At 39.9% G+C, this 24,463-nt stretch overlaps 2 protein-coding genes across 12 annotated transcripts in view; one reads left to right on the forward strand and one right to left on the reverse strand.

The window, feature by feature from the left end:
* ace2 (angiotensin I converting enzyme 2) overlaps positions 1-24,463 on the reverse strand; it is a 62,803-nt gene that overhangs the window by 23,804 nt on the left and 14,536 nt on the right. The window lies entirely within an intron of this gene.
* Positions 1-24,463, forward strand: part of nhsb (Nance-Horan syndrome b (congenital cataracts and dental anomalies)) — a 48,099-nt gene that overhangs the window by 10,383 nt on the left and 13,253 nt on the right. Inside the window, exon 1 of one of the 9 annotated variants that reach the window (XM_069525780.1) lies at positions 20,748-20,988. The exons of the other annotated variants lie outside the window; for them this stretch is intronic. Coding sequence (XP_069381881.1) covers positions 20,940-20,988 — 49 coding nt within the window. The 5' untranslated portion in view covers positions 20,748-20,939. Of the gene's footprint in view, positions 1-20,747; positions 20,989-24,463 lie in introns of those variants that run through there. 9 annotated transcript variants of the gene reach the window in all.

The following is a 24,463-nucleotide window of genomic DNA, read 5'->3' on the forward strand; positions in this document are numbered from 1 at the left end:
GGTTACATTATGTAGATTACTGGTAATTCTAAGTCAATGACTTATATCATTGCAGTTTGTGTTGTGTTGTAGTACAGCTTGATTCTGTGTGTGTCTGTTTATACGCGTGTGTGTGTTTGCGTCAGCCTCCTGTGACATGCTGTACTGAACCGTCCTGAGCTGCTGTCATCTCTGCCTGGAGACCCCATGATCATCACTGTTCCCCCAAAATCTTTGACAGATGGCTGGGGACCAGAGAAATGAACACACTCAGCGATCTCTCTGGGTCAATGTGCATGTGTGTTTTTGTGTGTCCATGCACTGAGTGTTCAACACTTTTATCTAGTGACTCCAGCTCATAGCACAGTGTACCTAACTTTGTGTTCAATTGCATAACAATAGACTTTGAAGTCACCATAACGAGATGTGGTTAAGGAAATGTTATATATACAGAGTAACTCATAGACTCTGCTGTTTTTGTGTAGCTTTACATGAACTTTAGTTTATCAATATATAAGATCCTGATTAGGATTTCAAGTATTTATTTAAGTGACACTGCAAAAACAAATGAAATGAATTATATCTTTAAATATTCAAAAATGTGGAAAAAAATGAAAAAGAATCTTGCTAGAATCGGCCTCCTTGAATGTGCTTCACAAGTTGACCCGTACCCCCCTCTCACCCTGGTTTCAAGAGAATCTGTTAAGAAGTTTATGTGTAATCCTGGTTACAGACAAACAAACAAACAAGAGGCAATTAAAACATGACCTCCTTGGTGGAGGTAATGGAAGTCAGTGACAACTAATCACTTTGACGTAACAAACACAACTGTCAGTACGCAAACAGTTTGCTGCAGGTTCAGATCCAACATTAACTCCTGACAGCAGAGACACGACGCTGTTCATCTACAAGTTTCGCCAAACACATTTTAATTCTACCGTTATTTTAGAAAACTTCTTCTGTAAAAAAACTACATGTTTGAACTGAGACCTATTTACTGTATTTTGGAGGGACAGACTGATGGATAGATAGATAGACCGACATTCTCGCTCTCTTATTCTCTATCCCTCTCTCACTCTCACTCTCCACTCAGCATCGCAACAAAGTTCCACGCTGAGACTCTCACAGAGGGGTGTTTTTGTACTTTGCAGGGGTGCTGTTGGCAAAGAGCAGTCATGTTACAACAAAAATAAAAAAAAAGAGGGAGAGAAACAGAAGAGACTGGAGAAAAGAAGAATGTTAATGATGAATGAGCACGAATAAAAACCTTTTTTGGTTCATTTAAACATGAGGAACGCTTACTTTACAAAAATATTATGATGAGAGTTTGACCCTTCCTTGATGTCTGCTTCATTACTGTAAACTGCATTAGTTAAATATACTGGATCATGCAACTAAAGGTTATTGGAATACAGTCGTTCCTCCCTTGGCTCAGCAAAGTTGGTGATACTACCCCAATCACTGCATGACAGTCGTCGCACACCCAGTATTAGCAGATGACAAAAATAAGATGGGAAGCCAATTATATCAATAATGTTGGGACCATGTGCTTGAGCGGGTTCAGAATATGGACAGCAGAGATTATGAGTATCCACTGGGGATTTAGGGGCAAAGCACGGACAGTTTAGATGATTTTCAGCGGAAGAGCCTCTGGATGGACTTAGTGTAAAGTATCAGCGTAAGATGGAAACAGATGGAGTCAGGAAAAGCTTAGGAGAGGTTGTCTGCTGCTTGTTTTAAGGACTGAGCTGCTCTTAAGGACTTCCTTAGAAACAGATTGTTCCTGTAAGAACCTTAGCTCACCGTAAAGAAGAACCAGCCTAATTGGACTACTAGCAACCCCTGCTTTGAAACTTGCTCACCATACTGTGCAGGCGCGTGTGTGTGAGAGAGAGAGAGACACTGCTGTACTAAAGTACACGGACAAGCTTTATAGATTAGGCAAAATTTGAAACAAGCCTTGTTCCCCGAGAAGCAGCAAATCTGTGCTCATTAAAGAAGTATTGGTTGCTGATATACAGTGTTAAGGCAAGGTAAATTAATCCAATTTCACAGCTGGCTGGTGAGAGGTGAGGACAGCCAAGCCAAGGCTGCACTAATTAACCATATATCTGTCACTATCGATCGTATCAGAGAGCCCACCAAAACCTACCAGCCTCTTCTGGATCAAACACAAAAAAACATGCATACACAGTATGTACTCGTAAACTGAACGACTACAACCTTCACAAACAGCCACGCTCTGATACCAGGATGCACCGTTTCTTTCCATACCTGAGCCATAATGAGTGGGAGTATGAACCTTGTGTAGGCTTTTGCATGTGTGTTATGTGCAACTGTGTCCAGCTTGATGACTGCGCTAATGCACCTTCGGATGACAGACCAGAGATGTGCTAGCAAAATGCTGCAGGCTAGCACAGCTGTTACAGCGGAGAGGAGAGAGAGAGGAGAGAAATGATGGAGTGGAAGAAATGGAACTTCAACAAGACACAGACTGTACCAAATACTTGAAGTAGGAAGGCTTGTTCAGACTGTTAATAAAGATGGTCGATGCATCTCCACTTTCTCCCGCTATCCAGAAATTAAGCCAAAATATCCCAGGTATGAAAGCAGCCATCTTGCGGCAATGACATTGTTTGGTGTTGGCGTAGCTGGATCAGGGGATGAAGCAACAAAATAACTAATTAAAACCAAGCTCACAGGAAAATACTTGAACAAACATCAGTGTGATAAGAACTCCCTAAGATGACAGAAACCATCTTTGTTTGTTTTTTGTTTGGCTCATGTCCCATCAACTAACATGGAGGATGTAGAGCTTGAGACCTATTCTGCAGCCAGCCACCAGTGGGCGACCGAGATACTTTGGCTTCACTTTTTTTAGGAGCAGTGATGTAAATCCATGTTTAAACACAGTCTGTGATGCAGATAATAATCAGGTTAAACAGTTAACGGGTTCAAAGTAAGATGTTAGCATGAATGCTAATTAGCAGTGAACACAAAGTACAGCACAGGTAATAGTATTTACCTGCCTAATTAGCTTAAAAGTTGCTACTAAGTTATAGTTAATTCTATAGCAGGTATTTAGGTCTGGACCAGAGTGACAAAGTAAAAAAATTTGAGAAATATATCTGAGGTAAGAGTAGAGAACAAAAATCGTTGTTTATCCAATAGGATACAGGACTGATACTGCAGATTCAACATGTGTAAAATAATTACAGTTTCCTGACAGATTCTGCTCCCATTCTATGATAGTAATTATAACCACACAGTCAAATAATTACAGTAGCAAGAAATTACAATTAAGCGATTGTGTGACTTACTGGGGACTCCCCATCACTATTGTGCCTGTGTGTGTGTGTGTGTGCGTGTGTGTGTGTGTGTGTGTGTGTGTGTGTGTGTGAAAAAGAGCCATACCCAGCAGATTACTCCACTGAGGCCAAGTCCCTGCAGATGACATGTGATAGCAGATTAATAGCCTAACATATTAAAGTCACAAACCCTATTATTTCCCCCTGTATCTGTGCTTAATCAATTAATATCTAACAGCTTATTCACCAGTCAGAGCTCCTCTGCGCCACCTTCAGTATAAATTAATCACACTGAATATATGGTTCATCTTTTTTGTACAGTTCATTGACAGTTATGCAACTTCATGTATCGTAAAACTGCATTTAAATAAAATATATCATGAAGAAAAATAAGTGATCACTATCATCAGTATGAGTTAACCTGAACACACGTTGATTCTTTTATTCTGCTTCATTTCATTTGACTTTTTTTTATTTGCTCAAATAAGGGGAAACAATTATCAAGATCATCTTTACACTGCAAAAGCTGCAGATCTGACGAAATATAATTTGATATATATTATCTACATTTGATCTATATTAACTAATGTTTTGTATAAATTGATTACTTAGGTGCATTCTAAGGAAGATTCTTTGACTTATTCCAAGTAAATGTCTCTTGCCTTGTCCTGGAAAGCAACTGACTTTATTTGAGTTATGTTTAATTAGATAAAAATATAAGAGACAGTACATTTTAATTATAATAATGATAAAATCCAATCCAAAAAGATATGTGACATTTACATAGAATATATAAATAAAGATGAAGTTATCAATTTCAGCAACGTGATAGTGGGGTTGAATAAGAGGAACTGTTGTTTCCAGTGTTTCCCATTTAATTCCATACGTTGTACAGACAAAACCTTTCTCGTACAACAAAGCAAAAAATGTGTTACTTTATTGACACGTGGTCTTTTCTGAGGTAGTGATTGGACGATTACTAAGCATCGTACATACAGTGATGACAGATTCAAACCAAATGTCCCGGGCCAAGCAAAGCAAAGACCCTTTAATCAAAGTGTGTTAAAGTGAAGCAGGGCCATCTGGTTCGCAGTGGATCAGAAGCAGTGATCCTGAGGATGACATGAACCCGGCTGAACCTTTGTGCCGTGCATTTACACCCTCTGATGTGTTATTTTTGAGTCCTCAGTCCTGATCGCACTGATCTTATACAATCAACGCTGCTCATTATGACAGAATATAGCAAACGGCTTCATGCATGTACAACTCTGACAGTTTGGTGCCATGGTAGCAGGTATACGCAGGTTCTTTAAAAGTGGGTTATCGACTTCTTTCCCATTGCCAGTAGAGGAGTTTGCTTTTAACCACCGATTCATGTTCGACGTCACGAATGCACCATAAACTGAGAAGTACTTTGTTCCTTAGATGAAAAAAAACCCCAACAAGTACGCAAACAGTCATGGCTGTTCACACACCAGCGCCAGGAAATTCAATGCGCGTCATAACTTCGTGCCAGAAAAGGTGCAGCATCAGGAGCTAGACTCCCCGGGCGATCAAAGCCTTAGCCAATAAAAACCCTTCTACCGCAGAGTCATGTGACCCAGGAGTGAATAGTGATTTGTATCCATTCCCATTGCAGACAAAAGCCAAATGTTAGCAGATGTCTGTGGGTTTGATTACCAGTGGTAATGAACAATTCTAGATTACTTTCAGAGGTTAATTTATCTGTCGCTGTTCTCTGGAGTCTCCTGTTTCACAAGGCTAGACATCTCACAAGAGGGGATCAAGTACCTCCTTTTCTGTAAGATCTACAAAAGACTCTATACACTCACCTGCATGAACGTACAGACACACAAACTCTCGTTCAACGCCCTCAGATAGACACACAGATGCACATATCCATGACCGACGCTTAGATGTCCCACAGAAACTGGCCGTCCTCTCATCCTCGGGATAAAAGGGGAGATGATGCATTATACATTTTATGCTCTCTTCAGCGGTTCATTATAGTACAGTCAGACTCTGCCTGTTACTAATGAGACGAAGATGGCTACATAATCCTGTCTTTTTTAATTCAAATGTAACTCTGGAGTCATTTTCTGGTCGTGTCTCTGCCTTCTCGTCCCAACTCGTGCAGTGGTTTTCAGTCAAAATGACCAAATGGTTTATCAGAGTTTTTTAAGAGATTTCTACCCCCCTGCATTTTGCTTCTGTAATTCCAGATGAATATTTATAACTGCACTGAACAGTGTACTCATTACTTACACCACATTACAGTTGACTGTTTTCATTGTCAAGATCGCTTTCTCCATCTATGAAATGCACTGATGTGAATCCAGGTAAAACCCATTAATCCTCACTGGTTAATAACGATACATCTATAGCCATCACAGACAGATAAAGAGAGATTTTTTTAAACTTTAGGACTTTAAATATTTAGTAAAAAATTTCACATCAAAATACTGTAATTTATCTCGAGATGTGTAATAAAGAGTTTCTCAGACCGGAATTATCTTTGGGTCTTTAATACTGAAGGGAGAAGGTATTTATACAGTCGGGTAAACAGGAAACATAAGAGACAACTGTTTCTGAGTAAAAGCATGATAACTGAAGCCACCTGTAGTCTGGTTGAAACAGGAAGCTGTCTGCTCTTGCTTCTGCGTGAAAGAAGAAGTTTGCTAGCTACACAGATCAGGGTCAACAAGAGGATCATCATCAAGTAAGGACATGAACGCTGAGGTTACATCTGCCAAGTGCAACACTCAGGGTGTTTGTTAGTTAAAGGTAAAAAAGAAAAAAAGGTGTCTGTCTAGTTTCGAATTGTCTGTCTGCATGTACGCCAGACAGTTTCTATATGAGTTATTGTTGAACACAGCACACAAGCATTGATCAGACATAGGAAAGAGTTCAAACTAAGCTCATATACAAATTTTCCATTACAATACTCTGCTGCTTTCAGAGATGCACTGAAGTCCTAATATTTTCCTGAAATTGTCCTCGGGCGCTGTATGTGAGAACGAAAATGGTCCAGACTTTTTTTTCTTCCAGCCCCCTGGTAAATTATCCAGAAAATATCTAAGTGAGCCCATGTGAGAATACAGCAGGAAAATGTCGGAGCGAGCAAGTGGGCACGTTAAAGACCCTTCTACTACGCGGCAGACACAAAACTGAATAAACAACCAAAAAACAAAAAGGAGAAAAAGAGGAGACTATTGGCTATGATGGTTTTATTACTTCCTTTTTGAGTTCTGTGATTCTTTCTTTGGGTTCCTTTAGTCCTTGTGAACAAAGTGCATCTCCATATGTTTTTATGGCTAGACTCCATATGTTGGGAGTATTCTGAGTCAACTGTATGTTCTTAAAGCCGTGGTGATATGTAACCAGCGCTGTGGTTTTAAAGCCTTTGAACAGATTTAGACGGTAAATACCTTACTTAACTCCACAGTAAACAGATAGATTGGATAGGACTGACACTGATCTCGTTAGGTTGTGTCCTTTTGTAGGAGAAGCAGGATTGAGAGCCGGATTGACCTCAGAGCTTGTTAATGTAGCAGCATGAAAGCTCACTGTGGGAGGTTGTTTTTCATTTTCCTTTAATTTCTGACTGAGCATTTATCCACATCTTATGCTAAGACGTTTTAATTGAAGAAAGTGGTCATTTCTATAGTTACATTTTTTTGTTCTCGAAAGCTGAATTTCAGGTTATATTTCTTAGTAAACTGCGATATGCTTCATTTGTAAATTCTTAAAATACATGGACATTTCTTTAAAATTTCAGTGTGGAGGATTTCATAGCAACTTAAGGTCAGGTAACAGATTACAACCAACGTAAGACCTCTCGTTTCCCCGTTTTCATGCAAAGTGTAGGAAAACATAAAAACACAAAAGGCTCAGTCTATAGCCAGAGTTTATGTCTCTGTGGGAGAAGATGCAGATAAATATAAATGTGTAATAAAGTGTTCATTCTAATGAAACAGGAAGACCATCGTCTATCTATATATACACATATACAGGATATATATACTCTCATTTCTAAATCCTGCATACTGTACAGTTAATTTTAAATTGCTCTTAGACATACATGAGTTATAGCAACTGCCATGTATTGTCTCCTGTCTTATGGTTGTATGATATCATTTTTCTTTAGTGCTGACAAAAATTGACAAATGATTCTTGGAGCAACTCTTTTGTGAGTTTGACTCTGGGCCTGCTCTGGTAAAAACTGCTTCCAGGAAGCAGCCATATGCTCACTCTCCGAGTCTGACACTGACAAAAGCTTTCGCTGTCTCCCGCCCACTCGGCCTGCCCTCCACACTTCCAGTAGATACCGAACTGCAGCACGATTGCAGGATAATACGGACGAAAGCGCTCGAGGGCTTGGGGGCTCACCAGATTCGTTCAGAGTCACAGTAGACTCAGTGCTTGTTAGCCTGTTAGCCTGTGGATATTATTCCTGCTGCCTGTGGAGTTTGGAGACACTCGTTGCTTTTATTGTCATTTCGGCTTCTGTGATGATTCAACATGAAAAAATTGTTCTTTATTTGCTGTGAAAAAAATATAGCTTAGCATCAACACAAGTAAGTAAAGGAAACCGCTTCTTCATTTCATGTGTTCTCAGTATTAAACAGAATAATGAAGCATAAATTGATTTACTTCCACTTAAATCAATATCCACACATCATGTGAGTTTACCCTTTCAATCTTGAGGCCTAAAAGGTGCACAACACTGAGTGCTGCTAATAAAGTAGGTGATGCTGGGAGAAATACTGTAGTAATATTACAGTGGAAAAAAAGAAAAAGTCAGACGGACGACACTCTACAAAACAATCAATGTCAGGTATAGGTAGACACGTTCTTCAGTGTGCTCCTTAAGTTACAATGTGAAGCAGAAACTAACAGGATCAAATATAAATAATGTGATACAGGTAAGATCCTTAGTTCAGACTTTCAGGCGTGAAAATGCTGTTAAATTCAACAATCACAAGAAATCGTCTGGAAAATAATTATCAACACCTACAATTCAGTGATAGCTATTCAGCTATTACACACACACACACACACACACACACACACACACACACACACACACACACACACACACACACACACACTACTCTGTTGAAATCTACTTTAACTGTGTGGATTAAATGCAAGTGAAATCCCCTGGTGGGGTTTAAATTTTGTGTTTTTGTATCACCAGCTCCTTCAAAGCTGTCAGAATCGTTCAGCAGATTCAGGAGGCGATAATCCATGAGGCCATCCTCTGCCAGCTCTTCCTAGATTCAAACTGTGCACTTTGTTTTCATCTGATCTCAGAGGGGTGGAATTGTCATCTCTATGAAACAACAAAACCTTTCAAACCTTTATGTAGTTAGTCTATTAACAACATATTTATTAAACATTTAAAAAATGTTGCATATGTGACACTATCATTCCATGTGTTTCATCCATTTCTTCTTCTTAATAATTCTTATGCTCTGCAGTTTGCAGTAGTGTCAGAAAGGACATCTGGTTATCTTACCACTATGTTTCTAAATCCCAATTAACAGGACAGTTTAACTAAATACATAGCCTATTGTACATATTTTCACAAGGGTTACAGACAAAGTGGATGTAATGTTGAGGTGAATCAGACTATGCTATGTATCACTGTGCTACGTAGCAAAAGCCGACTCTGCAAACCTGATTGTTTACCCATCGATGGTATTGTGAGTACTTCTGGCCCTTATACAGCATTGTAGTCCAAAGAGGAAACCTGAGCTGGAACCATTTCCTGAGCGGAGAAGGCTCCGGAAAAAAACAAACTACAAAGTGAAAGAAAATTACATCACAGCAACATTATGGTTATAGTTATCTTCCCTTGTGGTGGCTTAGATGCTGACTGGCTAATAGACATGGGTATCTGGTCAGCTGAGGAGGTGGAGCAGAGACAATGCGATCATTACAGCTGGTTGGCTTCCAGGAGGCAGTAGTGGATGAAGTGTAGACAGAGGAAGAAGTAGTGAAGGGATAAAGAAAGAGTGGTTTAGAGAACGAGAGGGAAAAGGGTGATGATGGGGAGAAGATGACAGAAGGAGATAGAAGAAGGGAATGAAACTAACCATTGTGCATCTGCAGTGTGTGCGCATTACTCATGTTGTGGGGACCGAAATCTGAACAGTCACATTGTTATATTTTTAATTGTAAGGCAAAAAGTAGTTATGATTAAGGTTAGCATAGTCTTTGGGAAATTAATGTTAGTCAATGTATTGTCTGTGTGTGTGTGTGTGTGTGTGTGCGTGCGGGGGCAGTGTGTTACAGAAGAGCAATAAGGCCGGGTTTCTTCGAGACTCACTCTCACTGTCACATCAATCAGACTACAGCATCACACACACTCACGCACCCAACACCCCGGCTATATCTGTGCTCTCATTAGTGCCGTTGTGGAAAATATGCCAAGGAAGTGAAGACAGGAGGCTGCTTTAAATTTAATAATATAATGAAAATTTTGCCTCGACTTACATGAACAGTTTGACGTTTTGGGGAAATGTGCTTATTTGCTTTCGGTGAGCGTTAGATGAGAGGATCGGTGTCGCTCTCATGTCTGTGTGGTAAATAGGAAACTAAAGTCAGCAGCTAGGTAGCTTAGCATAAAGTCTAGAAGCAGGGGGAAACAGTCATCCTAGCTTTTAGCAATTTAGAGAGCGCACTAAAAACGTTTGTATGACAAATGCACATCCTGTCGTCATCACCTATGTGAGCTGCGTGTACATATGTACGACACTGAGTGGTAGGAAGACAGGTGTGTTTGATGACATTGTCAATTTAATGGGTGATACTCCTCAGACGCGGTGTTGACACTAGTTCAAATGCACTAAATGAACATCCTTGTTATTCAAACATTATATTGTCAGCGGCGAAGAATGCAGCCATCAGTCAATTCTGCAACTCCGTCTCTGGAGAGGCCACTTAGGCTTCTGCCTTCTTTCTTCTTCTATTCTTTAATGCTGTCTCTACTTCTAAAAAGAGCCAAACCATGGTTCAGTTTGATCCAGAACAGGAACCTCTCTTTTAGTCTGACAAACTTTTGAACTGTATAGTATAAAGTGCATCTCAGTGTAAAATGCCAACAGCTCACAGAGCACTACTTCTATTAAATTCTGTCAGCAACTGGTGGAGCCTCTCTCCCCACCTGTGTGCCAGCACACTGGGGACGAATGCCATAGTCAGGAAAACACTAAACTGCTGGGTGTCATGTGTGCATGACAGAGAGCCCCTGATTTGAAAGGTGAGACAATACACTCTAATCCATCAGTGGGGTGTGGCCTAAAACAAAATCCTATTCCAGGCACTCAAGTGAATGGTTAAAAACAAAAGGCCTTTAATGACTGTGGGCTAGAGCATTATAAAAATTCACCAGTGCATATCATCATGGAATGCATGCTCTCCTCAGGGTACATCGGGAAAGCGTGTGTGCCAAAATGAGTTGGAATGTGAGACACACGACCGCTCAAAACCAAAAATTACACCTCAGTTTTTCTACAGATGAAACAAAAGAGATACGATGTGTTACCATTGTGTGTATTTTCAAAATGTCTCCTTTAAGACTAGATCTTTTGGCCTCGTTTTTCTTCCCACTAAAGCCCTGAATCTTCAGCTGTAGCTGGCAAATCTTATAAATAGACCATGTAGGGAAATTCAGAAAAAACTGCATCAAATTTAAAGATTTGCACAGGTACTTGGGTTTATGCAAAAAGCTGCAGTGTGTTATTTATAATGCAATGACAATATGGGTACAGAATATATTATAGTTGTTGTCTTTCAGCATCAGCTCCTGGGAGGGGATTCAATCAGGTGCAGGGAAGATGTAAAATAAAGGAGGCTGGATTTTTGGGTTAAAAATATCTTCGTTTTGTGCACAAAATATATAAATAATCACAAACTTAGCATACACATTCATTTTATAGTCACTGGCACACATTCAAACACACACACACACACAGGGCTACAGGGTGTGCCCAGCATCAGCCAGAGTACTCTCTGTGCCTGTTCTCTTTCTCCTGGTGCCCTTATTGGTTCTTGTCCAATCTGGCCGTCCAATCACATCAGGCAGAGCGAGTCTGTGCATAGACTTGCAAATACTCTGCGGTTGTACAACAACACCCTACAACCACCATTATCTCTGTTTCTTTATATGTCTGTATCTCATTCGGTTATCCTTTACAAAGTGATGAACGTCATGTGGTGAATGTAAATTATTCTATTATCTTCTTGCAGCTACAAATTACTTATATCCTTATATATATATATTTATTTATTTTTTTAATTTTTATTTTTTTTCTACCTTACATACAGTACATCCTGATCCATTCTATTAATGTAGCTTTGCAAAATGCATCTGTAAAAACTGTTGTTGTTTTCCTGAGCCTGTCATTTAGCCGAGTAGAAGCTTATAAAGCTGTAGTGAATTATTAAGCAGGGTGAATTATGGGGCTGGAGCGAGAGAGAGCGAGAGACAGAAAGAGAGTGAAGGGGAGAGAGATAGAGAGGTCTGGACAAAAATAGGTCAACCTAGCAGTGGCAACCCAGGCAAGTAGAAATGATTCTCACTCTGAGGAGGAGCTTTGTGTGTGTGTGTGTGTGTGTGTGTGTGTGTGTGTGTGTGTGTGTGTGTGTGTGTGTGTGTGTGTGTGTGTGTGTGTGTGTGTGTGTGTGTGTGTGTGTGTGTGTGTGTGTGTGTGTGTGTGTGTGTGTGTGTCTGGGGAGGCTGCATATTTGTCAGCAGCTCACGGTGAAAAGCTAATTCCGATCAAAACAAAGCAATTTAAGAGGAAAGGTTTCTTCCACAAACTATAAAGGGAAGCTGCTGTCAACACTCAGATCATGCAGGAGGTCATGTCCAAAAACAAACATCAGCAACATCTAGAAACATCAGCATAAACACAAGTGAGATAAGTAATTCACTTTTACCAACTTCCATACAAAATATGAATTTGTCACATTTGGGTTTCCATTTCATGGTATTTAATAATTCTTACACCACTACATTTCAATGTGACACTCGGGTGAATGCACTCATTTGGGAGACAGGTGAGAGGGGGCCTCAGTTTTCAGTGCGTCTGTGACGTCGAACATGACGCAAAGGGGGAAAAATTACAGAAAGTCAAGTTTCTCGGTAATGGGAAAGAAGTCAATCACCTTTTTGCTGCACAAACAGTCACTTGGACTCAAGAAAGATGACCTGATTTGGTGGTCAAAGGTTAAGGTTAACTGTGACCTCACTGTTTTGGCATCGGAAACACATTATCTCAGGAACGACTGAAGAGAATTTGTTAAATTAGACAAAAAACTTTATCGTCGACTCAAAGATGAACTGATTCGATTTTGGCCCAAAAATTTTTTTTTTCAAGAATTTGCATGTTTTTTACAAGAACCCACGTTAATGAATTATTACCAAATGGAAATAACTTCATCGAATTCCTGACAAGCTTCCACTGAATGTTTTACATCTGAATGTAAACTTGTCCCATTCTTAAGATATCTCAGGAACATCTGGAGGGAGTTTCATTGGGTCTGGCACAAACGTCCACTCAGACTCAAGAATATAAAGAATTAGAATTTGCAATTCAAATGTTAAAGTCTCTGTGAACATCACAACTCAAGCATTCATATAGTGATTATGACAACATACAATTACTTTCATTAAATCTCTTCAAATTCAGGACAGACATGGGTGTGAACAGTAATTTCACTGTTTCACGATTTTTAACTTTTCCATAGTCACATCTTTGGCTGCATTAGAGTGGTACTGGTGTGATTAGGACCAGCTTTCAGGGTCAGAAATCAAATTAACATTAATGCGTTTTTACAATAAAATTATTTAAAACTGCAAACTAAGTTTATTTCTTTCTGGACCGTGTTTTGTGCAAAGGGTTACTGCCATGTTGAACAGGAACTTAAAAAAAAAAAAAAAAAGCGTGGTCTTGTTTAAAGTATATTTCTACATTAATGTTTAATTGGGCAAGTATGCGGCTGTATTTTATCTTCGTAGTGAAGTGTGAACTACTACTTAAACTCCATAAAGGAAAAAAAAACCTCACCTGCATTCACCTTCGGAGTAAGGATGTAGCTACCATTGAGGACACAGAATTGTGGGGGTTGATAATTAAGTATATGTTTCCTGTACCTGAACAGATAAAATGTGAAAATGCATCTTTTTTTGAGTAGAGAGTCAAATAATTCTTCTCTGGCAATTTTTTTTCATGACCTCAGTAAACCTGCTCACCAGTGTACCATCATTTCATGAAAAAGAAATAAGTCGCTCTTAGACTCATTACATTATTTTTTAAATCCAGTCAGACTGCACAATTCAGGTCTCTGATTTACCGTCTGTATATAATCTGCTGGCTTCTATGGCTGCTGCTCACATCATAATGCAGCCTGTGCTATACTGCAGCACAGACAGTTCAGCGAGAGTTCAGGAGGGAGCCAAGAGTGATTTTTTGTTTCGTAGAGTTATTTTATTCTGTGATCAACTTTTTACCGTTGGTGGAAATATCGGCTGCAGAGAAAGAATCCCAACATCTGAAGACCCATGTGTCCGGCTGGGAACAGATCCACCAGTTGTTACCAAACAGGCGAGAGTGTTACCACCGAGCAGTGTCACCCCACCCTGTGTCAGAATGAGTGTGTGTGTGTGTATGTGTAGGTACGAAACCTGTGTGTGTGCCTTTGTGTGTCTGGGGCTATATGTGAGTACCCATTTGATGAGGACACATACTTCCTTATCTGTGTATGTGTGCATCTGTGGAGGGGTGAAGAGGTTTATGTGTGTGTGTGTGTGTGTGTGTGTGTGTGTGTGTGTGTGTGTGTCTGTAAAAGTGAGAGAAAGAGAGAGAGAGAGGGTTGGAGAGAGAGAGAGAGAGGAGAAGCATGACCTACATTTGGCAAAGCTCATCGTATGAGCATGAAACTGCCTAACATCACCCCAGAGCTCCTCAGCGCAGAGCCACACGATTGGCTGCTTTCAGCTCCAGCCTGACAACAGCACTGGCATCACCCAGGGGGAGGGGGAGGGGAGAGAGGCTGAGAGAGAGAGGGAGAGAGAAAGAGAGAGAGAGAGGAGGGCACAGGGAGGAGGTACATACATTAAATCGAAAAGAGGAGAAGATGCAAATAGACGATTGGGTAAAAGGAGAAATAAGACGGAGAGTGTGAGAGTGAGGAAAATGCTCCAATTAGAGACAGTGATGCTTGTGTGTGTGTGTACTTTTTTATGCACATGTTGGAACTCAGTTACATTATAAGGACTCACATCCATTCGCAGACAAAAAGTTGGTCCCCACAAGATACAATATTATTTATTTAATAGGTAGTGAAGACCTTTCTAGCATTTTAGCTCTCTGACGATCTGACGCTCTCATGTTCCATCACCTTTATCCAGATTAAAAAATATCTCAAGAACCATTTAATGGTTTACCATGAAATTAAATAGACATTTGTGGTTCAAGCCTCAACAACTGGTCACACCTTCATGTCCCCCTCAGGATGAAGCCTCTCTAGTGACTTTGTTTACCCCTTCGCTTTTCCTCTAGTGCCACCGTTAGGTTAAATATTTTTTTTATTTGTGCAATGCTCTCACAAAATACCTACAAAACAAATTATGAGCCTTTTATGTTCTTCGTTTTTATCACTAATTAGCAAATATTAGCATCCTACCACACTAAACTAAGAGCAGCTAATATGGTTGTAGCGCTACATTCATACTAATACATTTTTATTTGAAATGCGTTTGAGTGTTTTGGCTGCTTATCAGTTTTAATCCCCATCCATTCTAGCACGCCTGAAAACGCCTATCAAGTGCCCACTCACGTACACTGGGCATGCACATGCTGGTGTTAACAAAACTGATATAAATAATATCTAATCATATTGTATCATGGTAAAATACAGAATTAGTCTTAATTGGTGCAGTCAAAGGTTAGTTTTCAGACCATGTTAGACTAATGGCTGGGATAGACATCATGTGGTTAAGGTCAAGAATCCAGGAAATTAAATTATTAAAATTGATGCAAGGTCATTTTAAGAAACAATAGTTTTGTGTGTATGTGCACATGTGTGTGTACGTGCAGACTTTGGTGTCTTTGGTGTCACAATAGAGTGGAAGATTTGTGGCACTGCACCTCTAGAGCTGACACACGCACACATACACTCTCGCTCTCTCTCTCTTTCCCTGAGATCCCCAGGCACACAGCATTATGGGAATCACTCTGGCACTGCTCTCGCTCTTCACAGCTTTAATCTTTAAGTTGTTTCCATAGAAACGACTACATTCACTCAGTTGACAACTGTCCAATGGCTTCCAAAGCTATAGAAGAATGCCCTCGCTCAACATAAACCGCCTCCAAAAACCAGCAGTGGAGGAACGTCTTAGTCACTGTAGAGCCACTGATCCATTGATTAGAAATAATGAAGAGTCAGTATTGATGACGGCAGGCGCACGGAGCCACAAATAACTGCATCCAGTTGATTTTTATTTCCTGGAATTATCTTCCGTTCACTGCAGCTAGAAGTTCTTAAGTGATGGATTTTAAGGAAAGTAGACAAAGGCATGTCAATAATTCAATGGCACCTAAGTAGATGCTCCCCTTCATACAGGAGACAAGGCAATCGACATTTAGCAGGTGATGCGTTCAGCGAGCTCACAGCCCAGCTTGGGTTATTTCAGGTTGAGGCAGCAGCAGTAGATCCCCTCCCTGTTATCAGGTACAGCACGTTGGTGTTTCCTCAGTTGCCTCAGAAGCCCTTTATCCTCCCGTCTCCCTCTCTCGATACATATCGCTGTCTGTCTCTGAGGAAATACATGCTTTTAATTTGAAAGGCTGGATTTACAAAGACAATTAATAGGCTCACACAGATGTGCATGTACCTGCAAACTCACATAAAAGGACACACACACACACACACACACAAATACTCACAAATGTTCATGTACCTGCAAACTCACATAAAAGGGGACACACACGCACACACACGCACACAATGACCAGTGGTAGGAGTCTTCCACGACACATGCACAGCAGGAGATCCCCCCCCCCCCCCCCCTCCCTTGGCATATGTGCCGGTTTCCATGGAGACACGCAGTTAAAAATAACATGGGCGATGGCTTGTCTTGTGCCATTCCACCAACATGGCTGAAGTATTCACAAACACACATTCTATCAGTCACACACACACAGACACACAGACAGACAGACAGACAGACAGACAGACAGACAGACAGACAGACAGACTAGTATAAGTCTTTGACACACACACAAAGAACAATATGAAAACACACACACTCTGCCACCATCATTATTGGCATGATAGTTGCATTTATTCCCACCCTCCTGCCACGGGTCTCTTCACTGGCAGAGCAGGCGCAGGACGCCATTTATCCGATCTGTGGCCTGAAGCAGTTGGTATGGACACTCAGATGTAAAGAGAAACAAAGGATTTGTGGGTTCTGTTCTAACCATTGAGGTTATTCAGTAAAATCTATGCAAAGTAACTTATAAAAGCAGATGGATGTATAGTGTGACACTTACCAGGCATAACATTTTAATCCAAACCCAAAGACCCCTGTGTGTGTGTGTATGTGTGTGTAAATCTATTCTAATTGGTCTGCTTGAATTCAAACAAATATACAGTTTAAAAAACAGGACTTGCAATCGACCAAGTACAATAGAATACGTTTCCTCTGGTTTACACCATTCTTTTATGCTATCCATATTTCCTTCACTGATTACTGCCTCTTTAGGAACAATGCTGCAATATTGATGAGGGCTGGGGAAATACAGAAGCCTCAAAAAGGTTGAGCGAGGAAAGGAGGCCCTACAACAACATGAGATAATAAAACATTGAACCCCCACTGCTGCTTTCCTCAGCAACCGCCTGTCGACTGACACAGAAATGTATTGTGGTATTTTGACCTGTTCAGTTCATCTTTGTTTGCCGCACATATTTGATCAACTCCTCATTTCTGACAGAATATTTGATTTTTTATTTAAACTGAGGTTGTGAGATTAGAGGCATTGTACGTCGTCTGTGCTGTTTAGTCATTTGAGACAAATATGTGATTCTATTTTTCACAGTGGAATTTCTACATCATGAGCTGCCTCCTGCTGCTCAGCTCAGATTGCACCCCTCACCTGAATCGGGGAGATTTTTCTGTTGTGAAAGCATCTGACCTGGAAGAATCCCAGGCTGTGATCTTCACATTGTCTTTTTATCGTTTTCTTATCACCTTTTAAATTACTTATTTGCTTTTTTGTTATTGTCCTTTTACTGCTTTTATGTTGTGAACTTCTTATGAGACATAGTCGTCTATTTATTACATTTACTTAAACACTACTGCGAACATTGCTCCCTGCCGATTGTCTTCACTTGTATTTTCTTTTGTGCTTTGCTGTCAAAGCACTTAGTTAACTCTGTTTTTAAAAGTGCTATATAAATAAAGTTTATTATTAATTGTTAAAGTACGAAGAAGAAAAGAAAGTCTGGACCCAATTGTCCGGTAGTTCATGAAAACGGCTTTACTGATTGTATTTCAAAGATATAGATGAGAAGATTCAAACAAGGATCAAGATTCAAGTCTGTACAATGAATTCTAAACTGCAGGCAATAGCACGTTAACTTAGCTTAGCATTAAGCCTGGAAACAGGGAAAAAGCTTTAACACAGGTCACAACATCCACCTGAATGTCCACCTGACATCCACCTGAATGTCCACCTGACATCCACCCCTCTAAAGCTGACAAACTAAGCGACTAAGCTTGGTAACCGGTCAATTAATTTTTTGTGAGATCCAGCTAAGAAACAGACAAATAAATGGAGACAGAATCATAACCTCAGGTAGAGTTGATAAAACTACCAGATTGAATAGTAACGAATAAATAAATAAAATATATTCATTGGTGCATTTTGGAGGTAGTATCACATGACACCCAACTGTCTCATCTAACTTTTAAATAGAAGTTGAATATATTGGACTGTTCCTTGAAAACAAAGTGGAGAAAAGCAGCAGAGGTTCCAAGATAATTATGTTTTTTCACAGAATAGTGACGTTATTTTCACCATTAAAACATTATCAGCTCAGTATGCACACTGGGATTTGTTTTTTCTGGTGGATCATCCCTTCAGTAAATCTTTCTGTCGTATAGAAACTATATGACAAACATATGGCAGCATGTGTGACTCCGGCCACACACACACAGTAGTGGTATGTTGTTGCCACACACACTTTGTGTAGTGTCCATGCTGTGCCACTAAGGGGCAGTACAGGAGCAGTTGTGCTGTCTGTTATTATTGGGTAAACAGTGTGTGCAGAGCCAGGAAATAATCCCTTGAACATTTAACCTGCTGTTATGTTGTTGATATTTTCTCTGGCTCGTCAGGCTCACTGTGACGTGGCGGCTGCTATAAATAAAACTTTTGGCTGTGTTGTGAGACACTGTGGCTTGCCTCTGCTTGCGCTCAAAGACAGGCCTCAAACCCGAGCACTGGAGAAACGTGCCCTCGTTTGCTGTAACGTTAATGTTGTGCAGGTCAGAGGGATTGAGGAGGAAGAGGAGGAGGAGGAGGAGGAGGGGAGGAACACCAGTGCAGGTGTGCAGCCTGAAAAATAAGGGATGGGAAGAGGGAACTGGGCAGAATGATTTATTAAGGTTATGAGGAAGAAAAGAGACAATGAGAGATAAATATAAAGACACAGAAAGAGAGAGAGGTATTTTATAAATATTAATTTATCATCACGTAAACTTCCGCCAAGACCAAACAGTCCTGTTAAATCAAAACAAGATTTATAGCTGAGGCAATGTTGTGTTTCTCAGCTACATCTTGGTGCTAATTAAAGGTTTTTAGCCTCATTTGTTACAGCGGCTGAAAAAAGCCTACAGCCCCTTGAAACCACATTTAAATCAACTAGATCCAGATTTTTATATGTATCCCAACAAAGTTGTACACAGATACCAACCCTCTAACATGTGTTGATATTTTCATCAAGTTTCACACATAATTTACCTGGAAATAGTAATAATGGATTTGGAAAAAAAATTTAAAAAAATGGGCAATGTTCATAAAAACAAAACAAAACAAAAATTGAATGAGTTCTTTCCTGTCCCACACTGCATCTTTCCAAAAAAAGTTTCATGATAATCCATCCTTTTGTTTTTATGTGATGCTGCTAGCTAACAAACACAAATAAACAACTCTGGCAGAGGTAATCGAGCTAAAACATAAGAGGACATCTGAGCATGATCTCTAAAAGCAAGTCTCTGGGAGTGTGTTTTAACTGACTTAAAAGATGATACTAATGAAGTGATTTGGCCTAAGATGCTCAGACAGGACAAGTCATTAGGGCTCTTTCCAAGAAGCTCAGGTCCGTGTGCAGTGGAAAAGTCTGTGATCCTGCCTGATGTTTCATAGATCACTCAACAGCACGACCGACAAACAACCCCGGGACGAGAAGCTATTAAAGGCCTCCCAGCAGTCCTGTTGAGGAAACTAACTAATAACTGAGGCAAACCACATGAAACAACCGTACATTTAATAATCGCAACCTCCTCTGTTCCTGCTGATGTTGACCACTGCAGCGGAGCGCGTGCAGACACGTCGTGGGTTCTGAGTGTGTGTTAGGATATTTTCAGTGTCTGCGTTTTTTTTCCCAGCAACAGCAGGAGGCTGGGAGCTGCCCGAGCACACTGCCAGCTCCCCCAGCTCTACTCCAAAATCAGTGAACTGCCAGAGCTCCAGATTACAGCAGATTACCAGGCAGGGTGCTCACATACTCTCTCTGTTTGTGTGCGCGTCATGCTGTTTATTGTGCAACCACGGGGAATTCTGACTCCTCAGAATCACTAGTAGACAAAGTTTACTTGAGGTGGACATGGAGTGAAATGAAGATTTATGTGCAGCATCTCATTTTGCCTTCATCATTGTGCGCTAAAATGTCAGATTTGCCTTATATGTCAAATATTTATTGATTATTTGAAGATAGAAATGTATTTTTTCACACCAGCACAGAGTCAGGTGTACTCACAGATACACACTATCTTAGATCATGACTCTTTGGGGGCAGCAATATAAGGATTGAGCACGTGATACGTATTCCCAGCATGTGGTGGATTAATACATTAATACTTCATGGCTGATTCCCCCTCCCTCCACATCATAAAGAGATTACAGTCAGTGACAGGCCATGCCCAGGCGGGATCCTACCATCTGACGGGGGTGGATCGTAGAGACGACAAAGACGGGACTGAGAAGAGTTTTAAGTTTTTAGGAAGCTTAGGTGCATCGTCGTTCCTCGTGACTGAGATGTAGCTCTCAGGGAGGCCAAAGTGAGGCGTCCACAAAGAAGAAATATTTCTTATTCAGTGACCGCGTTGGGTCTGTTGAAAGGAGGAGAGCAGGGACAGCAGGTGGGTGGGAGGCTGGGTGGGTGGGTGAGGAGGCGGTGGGGGAGAGTCTGAGTCTGCAGATGTTGCTCGTCTGGATGTTGGTATTGCACAGGGTTGTTTTAAGGTCTGCAGGAGGAAATAAGGTGCCGCTACTGAGAGACAGATGACAAGGAGTCTGCAGGAGAAAGGGAGGAGCAACTGAGAAAGAAAAGAAAGAGGAGACGCCTCTGACCATGGCTTTGGTTTGTCTTGGTTTAGGCTGCGTCCCTGTGCGATCCAGAGGTACTGTCTATAACTACATCCTTAAAATCACTTGTTACTGTTAACATTGTTTATAATGTTTTGCTCACTTTCAAAAACTATTAACTCAGATTTTATGAGTTGCTATTTTAGCAGATTAATGTCAATTCACTGTATATGCACTCTACACTGATGTGGATATGTGAATACATCCAATATATCCAGAAACCTAATCTGTCAGGTTGAACTGTACGTCATCATACAGAGGTGGGATGTAACGAAGTACATTTACTTCGTTGCTGTACTAAAGTAAAGTACTTGAGTAGATATTTTTTCAGGTACTTCTTTTATTCCACTCCACATAATTAGCAAATATGTGTACCTTCTACTCCACTACATTTTTCCTCTAAGTTTTTAAATGTAATCAATAATCAGTAATCATTGATCGAATCATAGCAAAGTGCATCAGCAGCAGCTTCTCTGGTGGAGAAACATCAAAAGTGGATTCAGAGGAGGCCAACACCAAGACTCCGTCATAATGATGTAGTATAGGGAATAAGCTACACTGTGCAAGTACTTTTAATTACTACTTTAATACTTAAGGTATATTTAAAAGCAAGGGCTCTCTTATTTTTACTCAAGTAGAGAACTTTAATGTGGTACTTTTACTTGAGTATAATTGTGTCCATTTATTTGTACTTTTACATGGAAAAGTGCATAAATAAAAGTATTTTGGAGATTTCATGAGTAATTAAAAAAATGACCCATAATTATATCAACAATTTGACAACTGATAAGTCAATTAATCGTTTAGTAAAGATTTCATAGCATATTTTATGTTTTGTCAACTGCATCTTTTTAGGTTTTGGATTGTTGGTCAGCCCCCCCCCAAAAAAGCCATCTGAAGACAAGTGAAAACAAGTTCCAAGAAGGGACGAGTATTTTATTAGATCATGTTAGCTGCATACCTATAACATTATACACAGCGGCAATGAAAAGCTAAGACAATGTACTATATACTGTATATATGGTGTGGAGCAAATAGAAATCGTTAAGCTTTAATTATGCAGTATTTTGTCAGCCGCTGTGTTTCTCACCCTGTGGTGGGTTATTCTTCTAAATAGATCTGCTCTTCCTGCAGATGTCACACTAGTTCAATCACCGGCTGAAACAAACAGCTGATATGATTTATCTTATATAATAAAATGATATTGTCACTGTAGATGAGACGAGCTGGTGGGACTGCTCAGCCACCGTGGGTCCACTAACACTGCACAGTTTCTTGTCTGCAGAACTGGGCAGCCAGTGTTTCTTATATAACAGCTGTCTACTATGACAAGATTCTGCAGCTTCTGCCATAGGGAGTGTGCTGCCTGACCCAGATACACCCTAATACATTCCCTACTAATGACTTACATTCACTCACATCTGGACCGGAGAGAGCGAGCGAGCCAAAGAGATGGTTACAAAATCATAAAGCTGCACCAGCAAGAGGAAGAAGAGAATTAAAGTAGTCGGTGCTCTCATTGTAAATGTCATGGACGATGCAGACGCAACCCTGACGTGTCTGGCTGTGATTTTTTATTGTTTTTGTTGGCACAGCTTTTTATTTTCAATCTTTGCTCTGAAGACTGTCATCTGTGCATAGAAAGCCTCTGGTCTGCTACTGACCCTAATACTGTTATCTCCTTAATGGTCCAAGCTCAAAATTATAGAATCTTATAGTTATTACTAGAATTACTATAGCTCTCCTTCTCCTTTCTGTTTCTCGTCTCCTTCCCTGAAAGTTTGTGGATCCGTCAAAACAAAAAACTGGTCAATAAGCTGAGCTGAAACAAAAAATAACTGATCCACTGCTCAGGTAATAAAAATTAAACCCATTAGCCAGATGAGGCTGAAGTGGTGCCATAAAAAACACTTTTACATTTTAGCCAATAACCTTCTGTATGTCACACATTTTAAAGCTTTTAAAGGCAGTCAGTTAGTTTCCTGATTTTGCTGTTTAATACTTTACGGCTTGGTTCTGTCTTAGTAATCCAATATGTTTTTTGGGGGGAAATTACAAATACAATGTCAGGGAGTAAAAGATTTCTGATACTGATCAACCAGTACATTTAGGCTATTCGGAAAAAAAATCAGCTATGATTGATAAAATGTCAAATATCAAACCATTTTGACTAATGTGATTGAGGCTTGATATTTTACAGTTTAATCATAAACTGTAAATAAAAACAAAACACTAATGCAACCAAATATATAGAACTTGAATTGAGAAAATAAATATTTTCAACAACTTGGATGCACAACAAGCATTATTTATTCTATAAAATAAAAGTTTATATATTGAGCATATCTGCAAACAAATGCAGATGGTATCTCTGAAGGGCTCATGAGAAGCCTTCAGGGACCAGCTTCCTGTCAATGTTTCAGATTATGTTTGCAGCTCGGTCTGCAATTTTCTGCCTGAACCTGTCCGAGCCCGTAGAAAAAATATACTATATCTTGTGGTTGATATTCATATTACATAGATTTGTGAATTATGTTGTATAAATGCTGCACAGAACAAGAAATAAATAAATATACTACTTATAAATATAATAAACATTTTTGAGAAAAAAGTTCAGTCACAACTTAACCTTAAACATTTGAATTGCTCCTGTGTTATAATTTCAGTGTTGTTTCTGGAGTTTTTAGACCTTGTGAATTGCCTCATTACTCTCTTTTCTATATTTTGCTCAACTTTCTTCATTCATGGTGTTTTCTGCCGGCATTAAAGTCTTGAGCTGCTAACTCTGCACCTGCAGATTTCAGGATGAGATGGAGAAATACAGTGAAGAGAGGGATGATGGGTAAACGACAGAGTGTGCATGGGATGATTGTGTACTGTATGTGTGCTTTGCTGCTACAAAAAGGGAAACTCCTAGTATTAGTTTTTTAACAATTTAATGCAGATGATGTGATCTGGGTGAATAAGAGCGAGAGAATACAGGGACGGAGGAGGGGATGAAACTCTTTCACACTGCTCGTCATTAATTTTGAGAGTTAATTTTGGAAATGATTTTTGTCTAGTCTGAGTTCTCAGCGCTGCATTGTTTGCGTTCACTGACTCTTTCCGGGGCTCTGAATCTGGAGGTCAGGGTGACAATATTGAATCACTGTGTGGACGTGACTAGTGTTTGATACTGTTTCTTTTCCAAGTTTGTTTGGGGACGTTGTTTCTGCAGTCTGGTTGGACAATATTCCCTAAAACTTCACAGGCATATGTTCGTTTTCTCCTCAACTGAAAATAAGATGCTGCTATTTGATCTAAAGTGTGTAAAAAGATAAAGACTTTGTGATAGCAGCAATCATTTAGAAACCAACACTGGTCAAATATGTAACTTAAACACAATTTTATGAGCAAACTTAAAAGCTGCAAATAATTAACTATCATTTTTTTCAATGAGGGGGGAGTAGATGTGATTAGTATTTTCAACCATTAGTTGAACTTTGTGTTTTTACAGAAAACATTATCTCA

This window comes from Paralichthys olivaceus, chromosome 1 (assembly GCF_024713975.1).
Source record: "Paralichthys olivaceus isolate ysfri-2021 chromosome 1, ASM2471397v2, whole genome shotgun sequence".
NCBI classification, from domain to species: domain Eukaryota; kingdom Metazoa; phylum Chordata; class Actinopteri; order Pleuronectiformes; family Paralichthyidae; genus Paralichthys; species Paralichthys olivaceus.